The 20,448-nt window shown below is 42.7% G+C and overlaps 1 protein-coding gene across 1 annotated transcript; it reads right to left on the reverse strand.

Annotated features, from left to right (window-relative positions):
- Positions 1 to 766: 766 nt before the first annotated feature.
- LOC106553567 (cyclin-dependent kinase 11B) lies at positions 767 to 19,339 on the reverse strand. Its single transcript, XM_087702518.1, has 20 exons — positions 19,238 to 19,339; positions 17,987 to 18,114; positions 17,631 to 17,746; positions 16,663 to 16,787; positions 15,547 to 15,685; positions 13,312 to 13,448; positions 12,550 to 12,666; positions 11,534 to 11,629; positions 11,288 to 11,443; positions 10,623 to 10,688; positions 8,601 to 8,776; positions 7,808 to 7,898; positions 7,576 to 7,697; positions 6,938 to 7,043; positions 6,720 to 6,841; positions 6,000 to 6,107; positions 4,867 to 4,983; positions 3,470 to 3,618; positions 1,919 to 2,108; positions 767 to 1,258 (listed from the first exon to the last, which is right to left on the reverse strand). The coding sequence occupies exons 2-20, from the start codon at positions 18,095 to 18,097 to the stop codon at positions 1,166 to 1,168; spliced, it is 2,337 nt and encodes a 778-aa protein (XP_087558644.1). The 5' UTR covers positions 18,098 to 18,114; positions 19,238 to 19,339; the 3' UTR covers positions 767 to 1,165.
- Positions 19,340 to 20,448: the final 1,109 nt, after the last annotated feature.

Here is a 20,448-nt window from a genome sequence, read left to right on the forward strand (position 1 = left end):
CCTTCCTCACAGAAAGGAGGCATTTGTAAAAGCCAAAATCAACTCTGCTGCATTCAGACAGCTTTACACATTTCAATCCATTCTCTTCAACACACAAATGATCTCTTTTTGGAAACTCTTTTTGAAAAAAAAAGCCAGTATTTGCTTTTTGGGAATCAGGAACTTAGCTGGGCCCTTGAAAGAAAGTTTTGTCTACCGTCGGTTTATGGCAAGGGAAGCCGGCGGGAAAGTGCATTTGAAAATAGGAATCTTGGAAGTTAAGTCAACTTACCTTATGAAATGCTTGGAAGCTAACAATCAGATCATCTCAAAAAAAGCAAACTACGCTATCACAATCTGCATTTTCTTTCTCCTCTCCCTCTCTTTTAGTATCTGATGCAAAAATTTCTGCAATGGGATTAAAGTTAAGATATCAGCACATTTTCAAGTCAGTCAGCCCAACTCAGCCAGTGGGCAATTCTTTTTAAGTCCTGAGGAGAAGGCTAAAAACATAACTTTCTATTTTATTTTATTTTTTTAAAGGGGAAGTTGTGTTCATCCTTGTCAGGTTCCCCTGAATTTTTTTTTCCAGGCCCGAGAGCAATAAAATATGACATGCAGCTCTCCATATTTTTCCTATTTACGTCTCTTTTCTTCTTCCTGGGTTGAAGAGTCACAAAGCCACTGTTGGGAAAGCTAGGAGGAAAGTGCACCAAGTGTTAAAATACAATCGTAATACTCAAGATTAAAGGGAGGGGGAAAAAAACAAGGTAATGTATACGGAGTAAACAATTAAAAATCATTTTCTTTTTTATTCTACATATGTACAAACAAGGAAAAAAAACTAATCTGAATGGGAAAAACATAAATAGAAATGAGAGGTGCTTTCTTCTTTTTAAAAAAAGTAGTTCTTGAAGTTAACTGGGATTTTGTTCTCATGATGGTAGTGGTGTTTTTTTCCTCCCCCCGAAAGGGTCCTTTGGGGTTTTTTTGGGATTAATTCCAATCCTTAAAAAGGAATCCAACATTCTCTACTTTGATCCAGAAGCTGGTCCCAACTGCAGAGAATATTCTGCAACAAAAAACAGTAATCGGCGTAGCCTGATGCTTTTTCGTTCCCCCAGAGAACACAAACTCCCTTCCTTCTGAGGTCCTCTTGAAAGATCGCGCCTTCGACCCCTCTGTCTTAAAACTTCAGGCTGAATCCGGGCCCTGCAGCTGACGCGCCTTGGTTCGTGGTCGTCAAATGGAAACCGGTATCTTTAATGTCATCGTCGCCCTGCCGAGGCAAAAAAGAAGGACACATGTAGCCCAGGGTGCAAATATCACATTGGCTTATGACCACGAGGGAGCTCAACATTTCTGAGGCTAAGGGAGTCCATTGTTAAGCTAATTCTGCACCATTTTACGACCTTCCTTGCCACCATTGTTAAGTGAATCCCTGGTGTTTAAGTCAGGAACGTGTTTGTTAAGTGAATCTGGCTTCCATACTGATTTGGCTTGTCAGGAAGATGATCACATGACCCCAGGACACTGCAACCGTCATAAATATGAGTCTAATCTTAATCCTAAAGCAGGACTAAAACTCTCTGTCTCCTGGTGATTGACCCAAAATCACCCTGTCGGCTTTCATGCCGAAGGCAGAACTAGAACTCACACTCCTGATGATTAGCCCAAAGTCACCCAGTCAGTTTTCATGCCTAAAGTAGGATTAGAACTCCCAGTTTCCTGATTATAAGCCCAAAGTCACCCAGCTGGCTTTGTGGCCAGGGTGGGACAAGAACTCCCGGCTCCTGTTTTCTATCCCACTAAACCAAACTGGCTATCGTTGCATTGTTAGCAGGTTATGAATATCCCTTTGATATTTGAATACAAGAAACTCTACTAATGGCAGGTATCTGGCTGAATTACTACAACAACACTTTTTGGGTGAACTTACCAGCTGACTGTACCCCAGTCCTCCTTCAGGGGGTCGCGGGCTTGTGCCTCGTTTCACACGCTGTTGTTCGCTTTTGGCCGGCCACGTTGGAAACATGGAGGGGTCAATGGGCTGTGGGGTCTCACGGAAATATTCGTGCTTTAAGCCGTCTTCGGCAGTGATCCTTCTCCCAGGGTAGTAGGTCAGGAATCTGGAAAAGCAGACACACACCCATACGTGAAGTGAAGAAAATGGAATTCATACCACTTTTTTCGAGGCCCTTTTTAACTTTGTTAAACGAACGGTCATAAGCCGAGGACTTTGCTTATCAGGAGGTTTCAAAAATGGATCACATCACACACAAACACACACACAAACATTGTGACTGTCATAAAGATGCATGTTGCCAAGCGTCTGAATTTCAATCACATGACCATAACGATGCTGCATTGGTCTTAAGTGAAGAAAACGGCCTAGAGTCACTTTTTTAGTGTCAGTGAAACTTCGAATGGTCACTAAACAAGCTGTTATAAGTCAAGGACTATTTGTAATTATTCGCAGATGGTAATTTCCTATGCTGGAGAAATGAATGTCCGATGAATGCATATACCCTAGGGTTAGTTCCATGGATATTGAATAGGTGTTAGGAAACACGGATTAATCTTCCTAGCTACACTGCTGTATCTGAACCTACTTTTTCAGAATTATACTGGTTCCAAGGAAGAGGGGAAAAAAATATCTGAAGATTTTAGTTGAGGGTGAGTCATTTTTCAGAGGAACGATGCCGTGCTTTTTTTCACAGCCTTCTCCAGGATTTTTTTTTTCAATTTCTCATCCTAACTTTCAGGCGCTCAACCAAGGTCAGTCAAATGCTGCCCCCTGGTGGGCAAGCCTGATATAGACTTGTGACTTCCCACAATAAAGGTAAAGGTTCCCCTCGCACGTATGTGCTAGTTGTCCCCGACTCTAGGGGGCGCTGCTCATCTCCGTTTCAAAGCCGAAGAGCCAGTGCTGTCCGAAGATGCCCCCGTGGTCATGTGGCTGGCATGACTAAATGTCAAAGGCGCATGGAACATTGTTCCCTTCCCACCAAAGGTGGTCCCTATTTTTCTACTTGCATTTTTACGTCTTTTCGAACTGCTAGGTTGGCAGAAGTTGGGACACGTAACAGGAGCTCACTCCATTATGCGGTGCTAGATATTCGAACTGCCGACTTTCCTGATCGACAAGCTCAGAGTCTTAGCCACTGAGCCACCGCCTCCCTGACTCCCTACAATACCCTGGAGTAAAACTGTAGGAACAGTGGGCTATTACAATACTTCTCTCTTAATGTGAAGTGCAAATCAGTGGACTGGGGGGAAACAAAACAAAAGCCCCTGGATTTTATCCAAATATAAAACAAATAAAGGCAAACCTACGATCGTTCCTGGCTAATGGCCAGGGAGGATTGGGATCAACTGTCAAAATTCCTTAAGGAACGACAACTGCCTCTCTCCTTCTCTAACCCTGGGGAGGATGAGAGTCTTGATTCTGATCCAGGCAAAAATATAATTGCTTGCTTTCTTGACTCACTTATTCATGAGATCAAATCCTTGATCCGAGAGGAGGGCACCGAACCGTTTGCGGAGGTTGTTGTATGGGTACTCTGTGAAGGTCATTTTTTTGACCGCTGGCAGCTCGTTATAAGCCGGCCAGATTTTTTCACTCGGCGTTCCCAAGTCCTTTAAAAAGAAGAAAGCAAAGATTAAGGAAGCTAGGTTGAGAATGGCTGCCTTTTGAAAACAATTTGTGAATAATAATAATAACAACAACAATAACAACAACAACAATAACAACTTGGACTTGACCACCATTGGCATTGAGAAAATCCTGGTCAGTCAATTGCAAAATAGGTAGCCATAATTACAACAGGAAGAGAGAATGAATACTATTTCCCTTTTCGGTGGTCAATTTTACACCAGATTTACTGAATAAATTTCTCTGCTTTTGCCACCAAATACAATCCTTGCCACAGTTATATATCAAGTCATTTAAAAAGTTTAAATCATGGGAACTGCACCAAAGTTTATTAAATGGAGATGTTTTGTTGCTCATCCAAGTAACTTCTTCAGTCAAAATGAAAATTTAAGTTAGGCAGAGTCTCCTTGGAACATACTAACTCTTGCCATTCCAACTGCAGGGGTTTCCCCCAAAAATGTATTGCAGTCTTTTGAAAATCTTAAACTTTTAATTTAACCTTTTCCGATGCTTTTGACCTGGATGACTTTCATTTTAAATGATTAAGAGATTTGGAAGGGACCTTGTAGGTCATCTAGTCCAACACCCACCCACCCCGCCCAAGCAGGAGAGCCTACACCATTTCTGACAGATGGCAATACCCGTGTTCTTCTTAAAAGCTTTCAGTGATGAAGCTCCCACAACTTCCGAATGCAACTTCTGTTGCATGGTTTGACTGCTCTCACTGTCAGAAAATTCCCCCTTATTTCCAGGTTGAATCTCTCCATCCATTATACCTTGTCTGACCTTTGAGTGCTTTGGAAAACAACTTGACCCCCAAATATTGGAAGGCTGCTATCATGTCTCCCTTGGTCCTTCTGTTCATTATACTAGACATACCCAGTTCCTGCAACCGTACTTGATATGTTTTAGTCTCCAGTCCCCTAATCCTCTTTGTTGCTCTTCTCTGCACTTGTTCTAGAGTCTCCACATCTTTATGTTTATTATCAAAGTTACGCAAGAAGGGCTAAAACCGCAAAGGCGGCACACCCCCTTCATATTTGACAGCGTTGTGATCCAATTGTTCAGACCCCCTCTGCTCCCATCGTAAAACTGACCATCCCAAATGGCAAGTTTGATTGGTGGATAGGTGTGAATGTTAAACTAAGCGACAATTATCTTGCCTTCTGACTGACAGCACTGCAACCAGCTTTTAAGTCAAGGCAGGGAGTTAAGTACCGCTGTTTACTTACTTTAAAAACTTTGTTAATTTGGTCGATTTCGGACTTCCCCGGGAAAAGCGGCTTCTGGGTTAACAGCTCCCCGAAGATGCAACCCACGGACCACATGTCGATGGCTGTGGAATATTCCTAGAAAAGAGAGGGAGGGGGGGGGAGGGAAATCCGCTGAGTGGGTCCCATCCATCAGCGTGTCAAATATTTTGGGGTACTTTCCTTAAGATTGGATCAGCCCCAGTTTGAGATGGAAGTAGCTGAAACTAGAAATGATTTTGTCTCTCTCTGATTGGCCCCACAGAGAGCCCCCCCCCCAGCACAACGAGTCCTCGGCTTGCAACATTTTACTTTGTGACCGTTCAAAGTTACAGCGGCACTGGAAAAAAGTGACTTATGACCACGTTTCAGACCTACGACCGTTGCACCATTCCCAGGGTCACGATTTACATTTGGGTTCTTGACTACCAGTTCATAATTACGACCGCCGCAGCGTCCTGGGGGTCGTGTGGCCCCTTTTGGTGGCCTTCTAATGAGCAAAGCGGATGGGAAAACCAGATTCACTTAATAACCACGTGACTCATTTAACGGCTGCAGTGATTCGCTTAACAAACACGGCAAGAAAAGTAAAGTGAAATGGGGCAAAACTCACTCAACAAATTTCTCAGCTTAGCAACATCGATTTTGGGCTCAATGGTGCTCGTAAGTCGAGGACCACCTGTGCAAGCTCTTGCTTGTACAGATAGTCCTCAACTTACGACCATTCTTTTAACGGGGTTCAAAGTTAAGACAGCCTGCAGAAAAAGTGTCTTGTGACTGGAATCCAGGATACTGATCAATGGTGGGATTCAATTTTTTTTAACTACCGGTTCTGTGGGCGTGGCTGGGTGGGCGTGGCTGGGGAAGGATACTGTAAAATCCCCATTTCCTCCCGATCAGCTGGGACTCAGGAGGCAGAGAATAGATGGAGGCAGGCCAGCCAGAGGTGGTATTTACCGGTTCTCCGAACTACTCAAAATTTTTGCTATTGACTCTCCAGAACTGGTCAGAACCTGCTGAATACCACCTCTGCTACAGGTCTAAGGTAAACTAACCATCAAAAGAACAACTTATAAATCTTAGGCAGCAGCCCCCACCCCCAATATATCACAAACCTTGGCTCCGAGTAACAGCTCAGGCGCTCGGTACCATAACGTCACGACAACCGGTGTGTACGGCTTTAAGGGAGAACCGTATTCTCTGGCTAGTCCAAAATCTCCAACCTAAAGAGAGATGAGAATAGAAGGACTTGTTGGAAACATGTACTAGGAGTGCTTGATTTATCTACTGGGGTTCCTCCACAACTCTCATTAGAAATATTTAATTTAATTAAATATAATTAGGGGACTGGAGGCTAAAACATATGAAGAACGGTTGCAGGAACTGGGTATGTCTAGTTGAATGAAAAGAAGGACTAGGGGAGACATGACAGCAGTGTTCCAATATCTCAGGGACTGCCCCAAAGAAGAGGGAATCAAGCTATTCTCCAAAGCATCAGGAGAAAAAGCAATAGGTGGAAACTAATCAAGGAGAGAAGCAACTTAGAACTAAGGAGAAATGTCCTGATAGTTAGAACAATTAATCAATGGAACAGAAGTAGCCTCCAGAAGTTGTGAATGTCCCAACACTGGAAGTCTTTAAGAAGATGTTGGATAGCCATTTGTCTGAAACGGTATAGGGTTTCCTGTCTAGGCAGGGGGTTGGACTAGAAGATCTCCAAGGTCCTTTCCAACTCTGCTATTGTATTAAATAAGCAGAACTAAATCTCTGCTGTTCCGGTATTTTAAGTGGAGTGGTGGGTTTGCAGGAGGAGAAGACAAACCAAAAGGGCTCACTTTTAAAATCCCAGCGTGACTCAAGAGCAGGTTAGACGTTTTCAAATCCCGGTGCAGAATCCAGTTGTCGTGGAGGTGTTTTACGCCTCGGAGCAATTGAATCATCAAAGTTTTCACTTCCCCTGGAATATAAAAATTGGAGGTGTAAAGAAAGGAAGGGAAAAGCCAAAACTTGGAAGTCTCTCTCACCTAAGAGAAGGGGTATATGTGAGTCTCACCTGGTAGAAAAGGCTGCTTCATTGTTTCCATCAAGCTTTTGAGATCGTGTTCAACGTAGTTCATCACGATGTAGATCTTGTCCATGTTGCTACCGACAACAATCTCCTAGATCCCAAGGGGAAAAAAAGATTACAGTGATGAATTCCCCACCCTGACATCGTGTCCACTTGCTACCTCTCATTCCTTCATAACGTTTTTTTTTTAAATCAATAGTACTGCTGTATCAGCAAGATAGACAGTGTATAAATTTAATAAATAACATAAATTTGTCATGAGAAATGCTTGCCTACTTGAATCTTCTAGCAAGGGACTAAAAAATTCACGGGTCAAACTCCAGCAGTGTGAAATCACGAGACTTAATGGGAAAGGCACATCCACTTAACAACCGTGTTAACTAACTTGACAACTGCAGTGATCCACTTAACAACTGTGGCAAGAAAGGTCGTGCAACGGGGCAAAACTCACTTAACAAATGCCTCGCTTGGCAAGATAAATTTTCCAGAGTGGGTTTTGCAGAATGGTCCAGCTCAACTGTGGTCGTAAGTTGAGGATTACCGTTGTGCGTGGCGGCATGCTTTTTTTTTGGGGGGGGGGGGATAAAAACGAAAGAATCCCTGGGAACCAAAAATGCGCTTACCCTAACAGTGACAATATTTGGGTGCTGAGCTTTGAGGATGGTGTTGATCTCTCTTAAGGAAGTAATAGGAAAACCTTCTTTTTCCTTCTCCATTTTTAATCGCTTCAAGGCCACAATTTCATCTGGGAAAACAAACAAACAAACAAATAAATATCATGCTCTTGGAAAAACCTGGGTCAGAACAGTGTTCAGGTTTAATACCTGTCATAATTTCCCCCCAAAAATATCCTACCTGTTTTTTTGTCTTTGGCTCTGTACACCACGCCGTAAGTCCCTTCCTCGATCCGGTTCAGGCACTGGAATTCTTCCACGCTACGGCAGCCCTGCGCAAGAAGAATGAAGGAAGCAAATGTTTAAATCATTTTGGGAAACAAATATATCTTGCTTTGAAGATGCGTAGCTAGGAAGCCAAGGCAGCTAAACTCCTTATTGAAAAATATTTTATTTGGGGGCCTTTTTAATTCCCTCTGGGAATATCCCATGAGGAGGTCTAGGGGGTATATCAACGGGTTATAGGTAGCATTTAAAACATAAAAAAAGTTTGCTATTCCCCGGATTAAGGAGAGCGGTCTCTTACGTCAGCTCAGCCCAAAAAGGGGACAAATGTACTGTGGTTGAATGGGCAAATAGTCCTCGATTTATGACCACAATTGACCCCAAAAGTTCTGTTGCTAAGTGAGACTGTTAAGTGAGCTTTGTCCCTTTTTATGACTGTCCTTGACCCAATGGTTAAGTAAATCACTGCACTTGTTAAATGAGCAACACGGCTGTTGATTGAATCTGGCTTCCCCATTGATTCTGCTTGTCAAAAGGGGAATCACGCGACCCGAGGACACTGCAACCGTCATAAGTATGAGTCAGTTGCTAAATGTGGCTGAACTCTAATCCCAGGGATGACTGTGGGGATGCTACGTAAGTGTGGAAAAGGGTCGTAAGTCCCTTGTTTCAGTGCTATTATAATTTTGAACGGTCCCTAAATGAACTGATGTTAAGTCGAGGGCTGCCTGTTATGAGGTCCGTCTTACCTGAAGGGCCGGGAGATATTTGGGCAGCTCTCGTTTCAATTCTACAGGCGAGGAGATGGGGGAATCAGGAATATATTCCCCTTCCGTCATGGCGTTGGACTGCGGGCTTCCTTCCACAATGTCATCTTCCTCAGCTTCGCTTCCCACAGAATCCTGGTCGAATCTGGACTCTGTAACTTTAAACGGTAGAATCAAGTCGAGGAAGCCGCTCTACCAATTGGGGCAGCTTTGCCTCCCCCCCCCTTCCAAAACGGCCCTTGTTGCTATATTTGGTATTTTAGAGATTAAAAGGGGATTTTAAATGCCTAGCACACATTCCGAAGTTATGTATCTTCTCCTGAACTCTCAGGAAGCTGCTTTTCAAAGCTGTCCATGGCTTATGGCTCTTAATAAGCAAAAAAGGTTATTTATCCTCTTGTGTCAGGGGAGGCTTTCTAACCGCAGTGGGATTGGGTTGCTGTCATGGGACCATCCCCTACGGACATTGGTTGGCAGATCTGATGTCAAAGAAAGGGCGGGCTGATTGTTGAGGCTGGCCTACTGAGTACTCTCTGCCTAGTAACAAGCATGAAGTTTTGACAGAACCACCTGAAGCTCAGCATTGTAAGCGTGATGCTTATCTTTTTCAAATGTTCAAGAGGTTCTGAGACCGCTGAGCATGCAGTAAGCGCAATGCAATTTGGGTGAGCTCCCCTTTCCTGTAAAATGTGCCATCTTGGCAGTCTTAAGGTTTTCCTGTAACTGTGCCATCTGGAAACAGGGAACTGTTCCCCTTTTCCTATAACTGTGCCAACACCCTGCCAACTAAAGGGCATGCAGTCAAGGCGATGGTTTTGCAATGGATGGCTATGAAAGTTGGACCATAAGGGAGGCTGAGCGCCAAAGAATGGAGGCCTTTGAACTCTGGTGCTGGAGTCCCTTGGACTGCAAGGCGATCCAACAGGTCAGTTCTAGAGGAGATCAACCCTGACTGCTCTTTAGAAGGCCAGATCCTGAAGAGGAAACTGAAATACTTTGGCCACCTAAGGAGAAGGAAGGATCTCTGGAGAAGAGCCTGATGCTGGGGAAGATAAGAGGGCAAAAGAAGAAGGGGACGACAGAGAAGGAGGTGGCTGGATGGAGTCACCAAAGCAGTCGGCGTGAGCTTAAATGGACTCCAGAGGATGGTGGAGGACAGGAAGGCCTGGAGGGTCGCGATGGGTCAGACACGACTTTGCAACTAACAACAACATAACTGTGCCATCTGGGCATCTTAAGGTTTTGGGAAAATGTGGCTAGGTAGGCCAAGCAGTAATACAGACTCAAAATGATGAGGCTAGCATCATGGCAACACACCCCCCCCATTTGTAACTCTATGGAGCCACTGTAGCACAGTGGTTAGAATGCAGGATTGCAGGCTAACTCCTGCTGACTGCCAGCAGTTTGATCCTGACCGCCTCAAGGCTGACTCAGCCTTCCGTCCTTCCGAGGTCGGTAAAATGAGGAGCCAGATTGTTGGGGACAGCATGCTAACTCTGTAAACTGCTTAGAAGCACTGTGAAGTGGTATATAAGTCTAAGTGCAATTGCTATAATGTTAAGTCCTGAAAAGGACGGAATAAAAGCATTTATCCTAATTTAGAAATGAGGACATTGCAGGCAAGACAGGTTTTCCCGAAAATAAGACCCAACTGGAAAATAAGCCCTAGCATGAATTTTTCAGGATGCTCGTAATATAAGACCTACCCCAAAAGCAAGCCCCAGTTAAGACCATCAGCAGACAGAGGCGTTTATTATTGTATTCCTCCCCCCAAAAAATAAGACCTAACAGGAAAATAAGCCATAATGCGTCTTTTGGAGCAAAAGACCCAGGCTTGTTTTGGGGGAAACACGGTATGATGTCTTCAGTTTGCACCACTCTGCCTTTGCAGGATGGAAGTGAATCAGGCCAGGGAAAACAATTGAGCGTTTGACCTACCCTAGAAGGCCTGTAGAAGAGAATAGGACATCAACTGAAAGCCCACTCCTCCATCTGATCCCTTACCAACTGGAAGGTGGTCTCCGTTTTCTCGTTCCTCTTCTTCAGTCATTTCGTCTTCGCTCACCTCTTCTGCAAGACAGATGGAAGAGGTACTTCAGGAGCAAGTAAACAGCCGTTTTGCACTCCGCGCCAAAAGGAAGAACGGAATTCAGATTCATAGCACTGTGGTGGCTTAAAAAAATTTGGAACAGCTAAACTGAAACACACACACACACACACCCCAAACGTTCTGGGTGTTGCAATCTAGGAACAAGTGGAAAATGGATTGTTGCTCGAACCTAAGAAGTAAAAAGATTTGAGCGATACCATTGGTATAAATCTATATTTTGGTTCTGCCAAGCATTGGCAGCAACAAACAGAGGCCATGATGATACATAATCATTGGTTTAGTGACTGGAGTTATAGCGGTACTGAAACAGCCTTATGACTGTTCCTCGCACTTATAACTATCATAGTGTGTCCCCGACACATGATCAAAATTCAGTCCTTGCTTAACAACTACAACTGGGACTGTCAGAACTGCCTTTGCTAAGAGGATGTAGTCCACCTGATGTTTCACTGATGACCGTTTTGCTTAGGGGCAGAAATTCAAAGTCACAATTAGTGTTGTTAAGTGAGGATTACTGTAATGCAGCCCGGTTAAAAGAAGGTTGTTTTCTACTACTAACCAGCTGACTGTTCGGATATTTCCTCCGAATTGCTTCCTGTCTCCTCTTCTTCTTCCTCCTCTTCCTCTTCTTCTTCCTCAGACTCTTCGCTGCTGGATTCTTCTTCCTCCTCCTCCTCTTCCTCCTCCTCTTCTTCTGAAGCCGATCCTGATTCCCCTGGGAAAGAGGGAGAAAAAAAAGAATTGACAATCTCCAGTGGGCTCAAACATAGCTGCTGCGCTGTATCGGCACCCGCACGAAAGCTACCTGATGATGTTTCAGCTGAGCTGGTTTTTCGTTCACTGTCACTGATATCCTGTAGATCTGACAAAGGATCCTTTTCTTCTGGTTTCTCCTCTCTCACTGCAGAGGGAGGACAAAAAAAAGGGCAACCTCAGAGGTGACAAAGGAACTTCATTGTACATTGATTACAATTGGACTGTTTTAAAATCTCAAAACCGCGTGGATGGCTTTCACTAAGACATGGGGAAATTCTCAGCCATCAAGACCCCTGCTGACAATTTAAAACATGCACATCTGGAAGATATCCAGTTGTGGGAAGACATCCTTACTCTCTGTGTCTCCATCTGGAAAAAAAGGCCTGCCTGATGTTTATTAGATGACTGTCAACAAAATTGAAAAGCCTTGTTTCCCTAATGAAAACGTTTAAATTATTTTGGGCCATTGAAAAAAAGAAAAAAAGAATTTTATATGTTTACACAGATCATATTAATTTTAAGTTTATGCAGAACACCATGATTTTATTTTCTTTAGTGGTCTCTATAACTGAATTATAATGCATAAGCTGTTCTTGGGTTCTACAGCAATATATTACTATAAATTGACAAGATGCACTTTTAAAACTTTCCAGGCTAAAAGCGATCTGGGAAATTTTAAAATGTCAGTTCAATTTCCTCTGTCAATTTCATTCTTTCCCAAGAACCTTTTCTAGGTTGGCAGCCGTGATTTTATTTTTTTTCCAAAGGAAGTGTGCAGGAGATTGAAGGATGTTTTATATTATGCGATATTGTAACTTTTCCCTTGTTTTCAAGTCATATAAAAATAGGATACAATTATTCTCTTTGTGGCACAGGAAAAAAAAAACTTAGTGGGATAATATGTAACAGTGTTTCAGTCACCCTGCAAGCAGGGTGATACTTAAATCACACGATTTAAAATCAGTTTGATTATTCAATAAAACCTGCAATGTACTTTCAGCCATTCCCATCTTGGTGGTTTCAATCAAGATACCCACAAGTCCGGTTGATGAATTTAAAATCTACCTGGCTTCCTGATTTCTGACGGTTCAAGTCTTTCTCTCTGTTGCCGCAGGGGACTTCGGCTCCAAATTCTTATTTTTTCTCCGTAGTCTTCCCTCATTGTCCTATGATGCCCTGAGACTAACAGAGACAAGGGAATCTGTTGTCATTTTTTCCAGGGTGAGGTTTCTTATGCAATCTTTACAATTCTCCCAAGATGAGGCCCACTCCGGCCAGGCGCCTGTATGCAGACCTGAAGATGAGCCCGCCCAGATGTTCAGAATCTACCTGGGCAGTCTAGCCCACTTAGATAACCTCTGTCATCATTTTTTACTGTGAGCGCACTGGCCCACATTAAAAATGAAATTCTGTTACCAGCAGTTTTCCCTTCCAGGTTGGCTTTAACTTCTGCAAATTTCTGAGCCTCATTTCAACTTCAACTTTGCCTATAAGGAGTCCTTGGTGCTCCGAGCCGTGTTTGTTTTCTGGTGGACATTTAACGACCCAAACTAGATAACATCATTAGTGCTAGTAGCACCAGTGTTGCTAGCATCAGTGCTAGTAACATCATCACTAGCACTGATGAAGTTACCTAGTTGGGTAATGAAACGTCTGCAAGGGGGAAAAAACAAAGCTCTGAGAGAGCACCAAGGATCTCTCATTTCGATCCTACAGTAAGTTACAAATTATTCTCCTTTATTGGTACTTGCCTATAACTCCTCCGTAAGGAGTACCCACATTACTCATGGCTTGCACACAGCCCACCCCGCATTTTGGACTACTTACTCTCCCGTCTGGCTTCCCGTTCTTTCCTCCTTTCTTCCGCTCGCCTCTCCCGTTCTTTCAACTCTCGCTGCTCCTTCTGCTGTTCCCTTAATTTCCTTTCCCGTTCCCGTTTTCGTTCCAGTTGCTCCAAGCGGTCTCTAGAGAGTTTGCATGCATCCACATTAATTTTACTAGTCCAGCGTGTGATTGAATTTACGCTCAGTCGAGTTTCATTTTTCTCTTTCAGAAGAAGGAGCCTTATTTATTGTTTTCCTACCCAGAACGGTTCACGTTAAGTGAAAAATGAACGTTCTCCAATAGGAAAAGTATAGTTCACGTCAGAATTTGAGTGAGGCCAATGCAATCGTTTTGCCTTTGATTGTTGAAAGAATGAGAGACTAACGATGGCAGGAAGGATTGACACTACTCGAGACAAAAATCTCACAGCTCTTCAGGCTGAAACCTTTAAAATAATTCAATTATTAAGGCTTGTTATTAGGCTGAGGCACTCAGTCTTAGCTTAATAACAACATATGTAGTTCAGAGATAAAAGGGAAACTGCCAAGCGCCAGGAAAGAGCATATATACCAATTTTAAGGGGAATCATTAAGGGGTTACTACCATCTACCATAGTTGAGACTTGTTGAGATATATTAAATATATGTAAAAAAAAATAAATAAATAAATATGAACCTGCCTGTTCATTCAAGCAGACAATTCAACCATGTAGAAAATAAAGCTGGCCCAGAACTAAGTTTTTTTTTTTAAAAAAAAACAGCTGATGCATTTAGGCTGCCAATCAAAGACTCACTGATCAAGCACTTCCTTATGTAATTTAAAGCAAGTGGCCTGTGACTGATAATGCAATATCAATGCTTTATTTTAAAAAGAGAAATCTAACAATATTATTTAAGAAACGCTGCCAGATTATTCTTTTCTTTAATAGTGAAGAAGCTATTTCCCAGTCTGATGCGTGTCTGCTTCCAAACTCTAGCTAAGCAATCAAAAATGTATTTGCAATCCTGTTTGCATAGCATTTATATTTAAGGATTGTGATTTAGATACTTAAGGAAAGAATTATAATTAGACATTGCTTCTTCTAAGTTTTACTCAGTTACTAAATCTTCAGGAAGGGCAGACACAACAGGAAAACTGATCTGATCTAAATTGGTTCCTGGATTTGTTTATATATTACTTGTATTTCAACTATATGTACATAAGCCTCGAGCGGTTAACAAAAGGACTGTCTGTAACCTCAAATGCAGATACAATCTCAATATTTCATGGCTAAGATTTAATATAACCAAATGCTCAGCAGAGTATAGTTGGGAACAAAATGTAACTGGTAGAATGCCAAAATGTGAAATTGTACCATTCTCTTATTTAAGGACATTCTTACTAGAGCTTATTAATATACTCCCATTTCAAAATCAAAATGTATTATCAATGCTAATCAAATCAAAACACCTTTAGACATCTACAAGGAGCTAGGAGGGGACACCACACTAGCTTTTCTGACACACACACACACACCCCACACCCCCAATTCTACTGCCTGCAACTTTTAAAATTTATCAGCTGGGCCCACATGCTTTCCAAGTACCCACAGCCATTCGAAGTAAGCCAATTGTGCTTAAAAGATGTAATAATCAAAATAAATAAAATGTAATAAGCCAAATCTCCAGGAATTGGAACTTGGTAGGTAAAAGGTCTATTTCTTCACAAAAACTATAGATCAAATCTATGATAATTTCTCTCTATTGCCGATACTGAAATGCTGGTTTATATCACAAAATGACAATGAGCCAGTTTGGTCTAGTAGTTAAGCCACCAGGCTGGAAAGCAGAAAACGGTGCATCCAACTCCTGCCTTAGCTATGAAAGCCAGCTGGGTGACATTGAGCCAATCATTAGGAGATGGTGAGTTCTAGTCCCATCTTAGCCATGAAAAGAAGGCTGAGTGATTTTGAGCCAATCACTCTCTCTTGGCCCCTCACCTCACAGGGCTGAGATAGGAGGAGGTTGTGTTGGACATGTTTGCTGCCTTGAGTTATTTGTAAAAATGTTTTTATGAAGGTGGGATACAAATTACATAAATTAAATACAAATAAATAAATGACAATTGTTCACAGGATCATGTTGATTCCCTCCCAGCAATGGGAAAAAGCGTAAGAAATATAACCAAGTGTGCAGGTGAAACTGCTCAAGGATATATCTAAGGAAGAAATGTTGCATTTGGGCCAGGTAAAAAAATTACCTCTCTCTCCGCGAGTGTTCCCTAGCCAATTCTCTCCTTTTCTGCCTCTCCCATTCGCGACGGGCCTTATCCTGCTCTTCGCGGTGCCTTTTTCTACGTTCATGCTCGCGTTCTTTCTCTTTCACCCTAGCATGTTTCCCTAGTAATAAAGATACAAAGAAAAGGAGGAGTTGGTCACCCTCCTTCGCAAGTGGCATTTGGAAACTTACTAGAGCAAAGGAACAGAAAAAAAATTGATGAGCTGGTTGGTTTAGCCTTGGCTCAGGCACTTCCTGCAACTGTTCTAGCCAGCAGACTCTGTGGCTGTACTGGGAACGATTGGGATTTGCGGTCAAATAGGAATCAGTCCCCAGCCAAAACTTGGGTGTGAGAATGCGTATCTTAATGTTGATGTGTCGTGTCCAGCATTGATTTTATGTGTGGGTCCTTTTTATTTTATTGTTGAACTGAACTAAGAAAGCATTATTAGCTTAATGTTTGCCAGGGATAGAGGGATTTTGATAAGAAAATGAGTATGAGATCACCTAAAATATTACAAGCTTCTAATAATGTATTACGATAAATTAATTTTGTATTTCGGATTTTGGCTTATCTGCCTGCATTTTGCTACTTGTACTTGCTACAATGAGAATAGCAATAAGACTTACATACCACTCCACAGTGGTTTGCAGCCCTCTCGAAGCGGTTTATAGAGTCAGCATCTCGCCCCCAACAATCTGGGTCCTCATTTTACTGACCTCAGATGAAGGGAGACCGAATCAACCTTGAGCCAGTCAGGATCAAACTCCTGACAGTGGGCAAACTCAGCCTGCAATATTGCATTCGGAGTACTGCACCACCACGGCTCATATATGATTTCCACATGAGAAGCTCATGTATTAGCATGGAGTTGGACTGAATGTTCTCTGTGAACCTACTTTCATACTTCTAAACTTCCACAAGCTTAAAACCTTGTCTGAATAGGCGGTGCCACAAAGAAGTGATTCCTAGATGGAACTGCTGGCCTCAGAAACCTTCGCTACTTCCCAACTTTGTAGTTGTGGTCCTTAGGCTGTGACCGTACAGAGCGCTTTTATCAAAAACAACAAAGGAGTCCCCAAATGAGAAGAACAGAACCTTCTGCTGAGTGACTGCGATGCCGTCTTTTTTCTTTCCGCTTCTCGTCTTTTCTGTGGTGGGCTTTCTCCTTGCGTGACATTTGCTGGGGTGGTTTGATAGCCAGGGAGTCGTCCTCCTCTCCCCTATGGAGCACACAATTTGAGAAACAAAGAAGAAACGTGAGTTTGGAAAAAGCTACAACAACCATCACAGCTAAGTGATTCTAAGTGACAAGTTATTTTGCTTTCCTCCTCCCAATCCGCATTTTCTTCCTCTTATATCTCTTAACGCTGCAAACAATGATTCATGATTCTCACTGGTGCTTTATATATGACTTAAAACTATTCTCATGCTATCATTCACCCAAAATGCTCCAAAAAGGTTGCTTCACAATCCAAATTGCTTCAAAACCAGCAAAGAAAGCAGGGCCATTTCATTAAAAGTAAAGGTTCCCCTCGCACATATGTGCTAATTGTTCCTGACTCTAGGGGGTGGTGCTCAGCTCTGTTTCAAAGCCGAAGAGCCAGCGCTGTCCAAAGACGTCTCCGGGGTCATGTGGCCAGCATGACTAAACACCAAAGGTGCACGGAACACTGTTACCTTCCCACTAAAGGTGGTTCCCATTTTTCTACTTGCATTTTTACATGCTTTCAAACTGCTAGGTTGGCAGAAGCTGGGACAAGTCACGAGAGCTCACGGGGCACTAGAGATTCGCAACCAACTCATATTTATGACGGATGCAGTGTCCCCCGGGGGAGTCATGTGATCCCCTTTTGCGACCTTCTGACAAGCAAAGTCAATGGAGAAACCAGCTTCACTAACAACCATGTTACTTAACTTAAACAACTGCAGGGGTTCACTTAACAACTCTGGCAGGAAAGTCATGAAATGGGCAAAACAGACTTCACATTTGTCTCACTGAGCAACAGAAATCTTGGGCTCAATTATGGTCGTAAGTCTAGGACTACCCAGAGCAGCTTTCTCACCTGTCGTCCATTGAATCTTCTCTCCTGTAAGGTGAATTTCTAATAGTGATCTCCATTCGGTGATCTCTTAACTCTCCCTCTTCAAGGGAATCCCGCTTTGAGTCCCGGTCATCAGACTAGGATGAGTTAGGAAGAAAAGATTCATTTTGGCTTTCGGGAAAGTGCCCTCATAGACTTAAACAGAGAGAGTGAAAAGGCTGAGAATTATCATACGATTGAAAAGAACACACACAATATGCATTTTCCCCCCAAAAGAAGCTGAATCCCAATATTATCAAAAAAGAATTGCTGTGCAAATCGCAGAAAGAATTTTTTTAAAATAAAAAAATCTTCTCAATACAAAATCCCAAACTCACATTTTTGAGGCGCTTGGTATCTGCTTTTTCTTCCTGCTCCTTCCGGCGTTTCTTCTCCTGAAGAATCTCATCTAACGTTTTTACCTTCCACGATTCCTTTTCATCACCCATTTGTGTTACAAAAGGCACTAGGAGAGAACACAATCATTCAGTAAATGGCATTATCAGTAACTGGAATCTACATCCACAATGAGGAAAGTGTTTCCTTCGCCTCCAGAAAACCAAAAAACTAAAACTAAGCCACAATTTATCAGTTGATTTCTTCTTCCCCATGCATCTATGGGTGTCTTTAGGGTTGTTTGTTATTAAGGGTCAGCCTATTCTGTTTTCCCCACAACAACCCTGTGAAGAAGGCCGGGCTGAGGGAACCCCATTAGCCCAATGTAGTTTTTTTAAAATGTTTTTTTCCCCCCAATATAAACATTCGTATTTTATGGACAGTTCACAGATTTGGTCAAGTCTTTTTTTAAGCCACTGGTAATACAACCATCTATCTATCTATCTATCTATCTATCTATCTATCTATCTATCTATCTATCTATCTATCTATCTATCTATCTTCCAACTTCAACAACTTTGGTCTCTTTCCATAATCCTTTTTCCAATAGTTCATATAAATAACATTTCTTTTTGCCCTGTATTTATTATCCTCCACTAATCAATATCATTTAATAGTTTTAAGAATTACTCATTATTCCACCATAACTTCAATGTCCCGAATGTGTATGGTTGCTAATAAGGCCAATTATTAACCAAATTTAATCAATCCCGGGAATATATTTCAAACTCCCCATAAGTAGTTTTTGAGGGTTGATCTCAATCTGGAATTCTCCTCATGGATAGTCGTTTTTTTTACCATAAAAGAGTCAGGAACCATTGAGGAAAAAGCCCATATTTGCCTTTAAGCTGAAAAATGTCCAATAAATGATAAATTTAAAGATGCACCAAAATAGGCCGTCATCCCGCTTCCTAAGTAATTATAAATAATACTTAAAAGATGTAATAAGCAACAAAAAACCCCAAAAATTTTGAAAAAGGCACATCAAAGGCCCAATTTTCCACAGAAACTGGCCGCCCACTTCGAAAAACATTTCTCCACACAGCAGCCCGCCAAAACGCCAGCCCCCCTCCTTTCTCCTCAGAGGCCGCTTCCCGAGCTCCCTCCCGCCCCGCTGCCCGCTCTCTGAGCCGCTTCGCCGGGCTCGAAGGCTGCGAGAAGCGGAGCGGGGCCTAGCCAGACCTTGACCTCACCTTCCCTCACGGCCCTGCACCGCCACCGCTGCTTTAAACGCGACCCACTCGCCGGAGGATGGAGCGCCGGGAAGCTGGCCGTCGGGCCTGCGCTTCAACATCCGGCGCGGGGTGATGACGTCGCGCGCGAGATTTCCTCCTTCCCCCCCCCCCCGCCGCCCTCGTTTCACAGGCCTCTCTCAATTGAAGCTCGGGGGTTCATAGAAGTTCGAAAGGCTTAGAGCTGCATCGCTTTGCCGTACACTTCCGGGTTACTGAACTGTCTTTTCTCCTCTATCATGGTTGCTCAAAACCCCAAATTAAAAAATATATATAATGTCAATAACTATTTAAAGTGTGTCCGATTGCCCCTGCCGAAGACTGTGAAATAAACCTCAATTCCTTCAGGAATTGTTCTTAGACTACTTAGTCAAAGAAAGCCGTTGTAAGAATCCTACTTTTTAAACTTATCTTAAAAGTAACAGTTGGAGGGACCTTGGAGGTCATCTAATCCAACCCTCTGCTCAGCCAGGAGACCTATACTAAGGATTCGAACCACCGAACTGCCGACCTTTCTGATCGACAAGCTCAGCTTCTTAGCCACTGAGCCACCTTTAAAATACCTTCCAAAGAAAGAGGTGTATGGAGAGCGGAAGAGGTATATTGGGTTTCAATTTGAGTTTGAGTCTTATTTTATTTATATTTTGGGGGGTATTGTTGACAAGAGGAACTGCTGTGATTATTGTTTAATGTTGTATGGCCCCGGTTATGCACAGTATATATGTGACTGTATGAAAATGAAAAATGGAAAATAAAAACATTAATTTTCATAAAATACCTTCCAAAATAAAATATTTACAATCCCCTCCCCCCACGAAAAAAACCTGGCAATTTAAATGATGTGTGGACTTCCAACTCCCAAAATTCCCTAGCGGATTTTAAAGCTGCCACAGCTGACAAACACTAGCCTAAAGCATTATACAACTAGTCCTCGGCCATAACTCAGCATAAATCTTCTGTGGTTAAGTGAGATGTTAAGTGAGTTTTTGCCCCATTTTATGACTCTTCTCCCCATGGTTGTTAAGTGAATCAGTGGTGCAGTTGTTAAGTTAGTCACATGGTGATTTAATCCGGCTTCCCCATTGACCATTGGCTAGTCAGTAGGTCGCAAAAGGGAATCGGATGACCCCACCAGCAACCGTCATAAATATGAGTCCGTTTCCACGTGCCTG

Source organism: Thamnophis sirtalis, unplaced genomic scaffold, assembly GCF_051295495.1.
Source record: "Thamnophis sirtalis isolate CommonGarterSnake01/CBP01778 unplaced genomic scaffold, rThaSir2_p1.2 scaffold_15, whole genome shotgun sequence".
Lineage (NCBI taxonomy): Eukaryota > Metazoa > Chordata > Lepidosauria > Squamata > Natricidae > Thamnophis > Thamnophis sirtalis.